General features: G+C 63.8%; 1 protein-coding gene across 1 annotated transcript in view; it reads right to left on the bottom strand.

Annotated features, from left to right (window-relative positions):
- Rasgef1c (RasGEF domain family, member 1C) overlaps positions 1–4,482 on the bottom strand; it is a 33,026-nt gene extending 28,544 nt beyond the window's left edge. The window contains 6 exon segments of the mRNA XM_013507276.1: positions 20–160; positions 2,879–3,020; positions 4,034–4,156; positions 4,305–4,375; positions 4,378–4,449; positions 4,452–4,482. Coding sequence (XP_013362730.1) covers positions 20–160; positions 2,879–3,020; positions 4,034–4,156; positions 4,305–4,375; positions 4,378–4,449; positions 4,452–4,482 — 580 coding nt within the window.
- Between the last annotated feature and the right edge of the window lie 1,114 nt (positions 4,483–5,596).

Here is a 5,596-nt window from a genome sequence, read left to right as displayed (position 1 = left end):
GGGGCGCTCAGCCGCGCACCTCTCCGGGTGTCCCGCGCGAAGGGAGGCCCGGCCGCTCCCTGGGGCCCCTGGACGTGCAGAGCCGGGGCGCAGGGCAGGGCCCTGGGAGGAGGCTGCAGGCTCACAGCTCCCCGGGCCACGGAAGAAGGGCTTTGCGCCGCTGGGAGGCGGACCAAGGAGGGAGGCTTGGAGCAGGCTCTGCCTGGCACTGGGCCTCCTGCTTGGCTCCAGCGGGCTGCAGCCTCCCCGCCCCGCCCTTGGCCCTGCCAGCAGCACCCTGGTAACCAGAGAACTCTTTTCTAGGACTGGGGTGCGTCCGCCCCCGCGGAGCACAGCCCACACCGCCACCTCTGTATGATGGTCAGCTTGGGGCTGGAGGTGTGCGGTAAAGGCCGCCCTGACCAGGCCCTCAGCTCAGCTCAGCTCAGAAGAAGAGATGGATCCCTCCCCCGGGCCACCCCCTGGGGGGGTGCACAGACAAAGGCCCTGGCCCTTTCTACAGGGCCACCTGCCCTTGTACCCGCGGGGAGGAACCCTGCTGCTAAGGGAAGGTGCCCTCAGCGGCTGGGCTGACTGAGGGAGACAGCAGCAGGTCCCCCCGGGGCTCTGGTCATAAGGAGCAGAGCGGGCCCTGAGCCCGGCCGCCTGTACCAGCATGGCCACTGCATGTGGCTGCCAGCCCCATCCGCCACCAGGCCAGCTCTCCCATCCCTAAAGCCAGGGGTGGTTTCTGGGGACGCTTCCTCGGAGGCTGCCTCGGCTCCTGCTGCCTGGGTGGTCTGCAGGCCCCTCTGACTTCCCCGCGGGTGGGTCTGGGTTCCTCCCGCCTTGGCTGTCCCGTGCCCTCTTCCCCTGTGCCCTCTGCTCCCAGGAACTCTGGCTGGCTTCACAGTGTCGCTCAAAGTGTGGCATTGTGTGGCCCCTCTGATCTCCACACCGTGCTGCCCGAGGCGCATCTGACTGCACATGGAAGCTGCACTGTCCTTGCCCAGAGGTGGCATCCCTGGCACTGCACGCTGGCCGGAGTCGTGCCCGATGCTGCCTTCTCTCACAGCCTCTAAGCCACCACCTACCCTCCTGCTGTCTTTCCCATTTCCGGGCATGTCCACCGTCATCTCTGGGCCAGCCCCTGCCACGGCCTCTGCCCACACGGTCCATGTGGGCTCTGCTCCATTCTGTCTCCTGCCAGACTGGGCCCACCTCCCTCTTAAAATGTTTCCACGGCTTTTGTGGCTTTAAGGCCCTGAGTCCACCTCTGGCCACACTCAATGGCTTCACCGTCCCTTTACCCTCTGTGCTCTGGACACAGGTCACTCTCTGGACCCTTTCCCATCCTCCCTGGGGCCCGCAGAAGGCCCCGGTGTGCTTCCTTTCAGTATAGGCTGCTCATTTCCCAGAGTTTGAGTGCCCTCCACCACTGGGGATACCGGTGCCCACGTGCAGCACCTGTCACGGCACCTGCCCAGCTGGGATTCTTCCCTCCACTCTGCTCATGCCTGGCTCACAGGGGTCCCACACATGTGCCGGGGCTTGGACGAACATGGCCTTCACCTTCCGACAGCCTTTCCAGGAGGGCGTTAGGCCACCTGCAGATCCGTTGGCTCCCACCTCTCTCCCTCTGTCCTTCCTAACGTCCACCTCCTCTTCTGCTCACCATCTTCCCACTGCCAGCCCCCTTCCACTTTCCCTTTTTGCCATCAGTCTTTCCACACCCACTCACCCCACGCCTCTGCAGATTACACAAACACCCTTCCCCTCACCCATCAATAAAAAGTAGCCAACTTCCCAGCCAGCCATCTGGCCTGCAGCCTCCTTCTCATGTCCCCCTCCCCTGCCCACCCACCAGTCAACTTTTCCCAGAACCCCTGTGCTGTACCCTGAGCCTAGCCCCTCACCCTGAGACGGATCCGGGATGCAGAGGAGGGAGACCTCAGAACAGCTCTGGGATCTGCGCAGGTGAAGTGACCCCGGGCACTGCCCCTCTGAGCCTCTGAGGCCACGGGCGATATGGCCTCCTGTTGTCCAGCCTGCGTTAGCGTTTGCCTTTGTTTCACATGGCACGTCCAGACCCACTCTGGGGCACAGCGCTCACCCCCAGCTCACCAGGGTCGCTTTCCTCCCAGCGCAGGTGACACACCAACACTCCTCCTCCCCCGAACTGACCTCTGCTTCCAGAAAAAGAACATCTTGCTTCAGTGCCGTGCATGGGGTCCTGGGGGCCTGAGGAGCCTTCTCCTGCCAACCACCAGAAGACCTCTGGCCCTCTGCAGGGCCTTCCTCGCATTCTCAGTCCTGGAAGTGGAGATTTTTGTCCCCCTTGCACCCATAAGCGAAGTAAGGCTTAGGTTCCTGCAAGTGCCCTCAGGGAGACACAGCCGGAAGAGCAGGACAGGATGGGACACAGAGGCACCCGGCGCCTGGGCACCTGCTGCCTCCAAGGCCACCAGGGTGTCCCAGTGTCAGGGCCAGTTCACCTGAGCACACTTCCGGCTGCAGGAGGGTCCTCCACTGCACGGTTCACAGGTGCCCCTGGGGCTGAGCAGATCTGAGGAGGGTCTGTCCACATGTGGTTGTTACGCCCACCTTGCTCTCCTTTGGCTCACTAGCCAGAGCCCTTTTCCTGCCCTGGCCGGGAGCACTGGCTGCCAGGATAGCTCTGGACAGGGCACAAGGCCCAGGCTGTGGACCTTGTGGGTCACAGGTCAACAGCCAGACAGAACCCTGGCCGTCTAGCGCCATCCGTGACAGCAGGCCAGGAGAGAGGTCGGGAAGCCAGGCCTGGAACCAGAGGCCTTTGCTTCCTTCCTGCCTGCAGCTGAGGTGGGTGTGGGCGCCCGGGGTGGGAGGGTGTGGGGTGAAGGGATTCTGCTCCGCTTGCCCGCCTCGTCACAGGGGGTGATGTGGCCCTCCACATCCTTCAGGTGCCCAGTGGCCGACTCCTCCTGGAAGTCCCGCGGGAAGGTCTCCATCCACTTGGCCAGCAACCGGAGCAGTCTGGAGCCAAACTTCTGGAGCCAGGCCTGCAGGGCAAGCGGAGCGCTGGGGCCGGGCAGGGTGAGGGGTGGGGCGAGCTGGCCTCCTCGCATGTGCACTGCCCAGTGTGGCCCACCGAGGCTCTGCCTCTTGTCTGTGCCCAGGACACGATAGGGCTCGGGCTGGCGGGCAGAGGGCCATGGCAGCATTTCGAGGCTGGGCTACCTCCGCCTGCTGGCCACCCTGCACTCCTTCTCCCATTCAGTGCCCCCTGCAGAATCCGCTTTCCAGCACGCTGCTGGGGGAGCTGAGTCCCCCCAGGGGAACGCAGCAGGCCCCCTCCTGGGTGAGGCCTGCCGCTCCACTGGGCCTGTGACCTTGCTAAGCCCACACGCCCGGGACTTGTTTTAGACCCTGGAGAAGGTGTTTGCTCTCCACGCGGCTGGGGCGGGGGGACGGTGACTGTACTGACTGAGGCCACTTGTTGCCACTCTGGAGAATGGTGGGAGCCAGAGGGGTCCCCAGGCCTGGATGAGACCAGTGGGTTGGAGTGAGAAAGACCACATTTTAATGTCAGTCGGGCCCCTGGAGCCAGCAGGACCTAAGACTTGGCAGTTACACGAGAAGGTCCGTCCCTTCGCCAGCTGAAGTTGGGTTTCTGACACTGAAATCATAAAGCCAGACTGACATGCAAATACATCGCCACAGTGTGTGGGCCTAGACCAGGAATAGAGGAAAGGACGCAAGCAGCCCCAAGAAGCCCGGGCCATCCGCAGACCCCACCGAGAAAGGCTGTGCCGGGGTAAGAAGCCCAGCACAGGCTACAGGGCCAGCCAGGGCACAGACAGTGGGATCCGGCTGACTGGGCTTGGGGCACACACGGCAGGGTGACCCAGGGCTCCTGGGGACACTGCAAAGCTGCACAGAGCTGTGGCAACCAGCTCCATCTTCCAGGCCCCGAGCTCAGGCAAATCAGAACCCCGTGGGCTCCTTGTCAGGACAGGGACAGCACAGCCTTCCTGAGAGGCTGAAGTGAGAGTGCTGGAAGCCCGGCCCTCACCTTGTCCAGCGCCGGCTTGTCCAGCTGCCGCGGCTCGATGCTCAGGTGGCAGACCCAGGCCAGGAGTTCCCGGGGCTCCATGAAGGGGCGAGCGCTCAGCAGGAAGGTGAAGATGTAGGCTTTCTGAGGGCACACAAAAGAAAGATGGTCAGCTCACAAGGGCGTGGGCAAGGGCTTGCCGCCTTCCTGGGCCCAGGCCACCCGCAGCCCTGCTGCCAGCTCCACGCCTGTGGAGAGAGCCCCCTGCTGCGCCTGCCCGCTGGCGGCTCACCCACCAGGGGTAGTAGTTGGCTGTGGGCTCCAGGTGCTGGATCAGGGTGCCCAGAGAGGCTGAGGAGGGGCTCCGCCCAGGAGGGGCTGCCCAGCCTGCTCGCCATCTCCGGGCTCTCTGGGGGGCAGGCTGAGGCTGCCGGGGTGACCGTGTTGGAGGTGCTCAGCATCTGGGGCATGCCTGCCTGCCACAGCAAGGAGCAGTTAGGGTGCACTCGAGCTGGGGCCTGCTGGTGCCTTGGGCTCCCTTTAACCTCGATGTCCACGTAAGTCCAGCGATGACGTCCCCCTCTCCTTCCTTGTGCGGGCCCCAAGCCGCCCTCAGAGTCTAACCATCACTTTTCTGCTGAGCTGCTCATTTAGAGGAAGACTCCTTCCGGAGCTGCTGCCCAGGGAGGTTGTTTTCATCAAGTCCCGGATCGTCGGTCTGTTCCTCCCTGCCACGGGCCACAAAGATTGGTTCAGAGACAGACCTGACCCAGACGGGGCGGAGAGTGGAGCACAGCCATAATGCCAGAACTGCCTTGGCGCCTGAAGCCTCTGTGCGGGTGTAATGCAAGGCGGAGGTGGCTCGGGCCGTCCTGTCACTAGGAGGGGCCGGGAGAGTGGGCACAGTCCTAAGCACAGCGTGGAGACCCTGCTGTCACTGTGCCGGCGCTGCTAGGGCGTGTGTGGCGCTGCAGCTGGGTGAGCTGGGGTCTTCTCAGGTGGGCTCCGTGGCCTGGCGTTCCAGGTGCTCTGTGGCGACGGCTGACCCGTGTGGCCTCCCCACGTTCTTAGCACTGAATGCACTTTTCCCCAAACACACCATCCCACCGTCTTCATGCCTTACGCCTCCTCCCGTGGGGCCTTCCACCCCGCTGCGGAGTCGGCTCCCAGGCCGTGCCTGACCTCTGTGCAGTGGACTCCCTCTTAGCCTGTTGGGTGCCTGGGCTCTGCTGTCAGTGCCTGGCACGGAGAAAGGCCGGTGTGACGGTCAGGATGACTGCTGCAGCCACACCTCCGCTAGACCAAGCCAGCTCCGCCAGACCCTCTGACCTTGCAGCAGGTGCGGACACACTGATGTGGATAAACTCCTGTGCAGGGTCCTGCACTGACTCTCGGAGGCTCTGCCCACTTCCTGTGGGCCCGTCCTCCTGGAAAGGAAGGGGCCCTGACTGCCAGGCATCTTGACCAGCCTGTGACTGCTCAGCCAGCCCCGACCCTGCATGTCCAGGTGCCTGAGTCCTGTCATGGCATCCTAGGGCTACCACTGGAGCCTCCTGGGATGTGACGTCCCTTGCTCACCTCACC

This window comes from Chinchilla lanigera, unplaced genomic scaffold (genome assembly GCF_000276665.1).
Source record: "Chinchilla lanigera isolate Chin_1 unplaced genomic scaffold, ChiLan1.0 scaffold00007, whole genome shotgun sequence".
NCBI lineage: Eukaryota > Metazoa > Chordata > Mammalia > Rodentia > Chinchillidae > Chinchilla > Chinchilla lanigera.
Note: the sequence above shows the minus strand (reverse complement) of the source record. Positions and strands in the feature narration are given on the sequence as shown.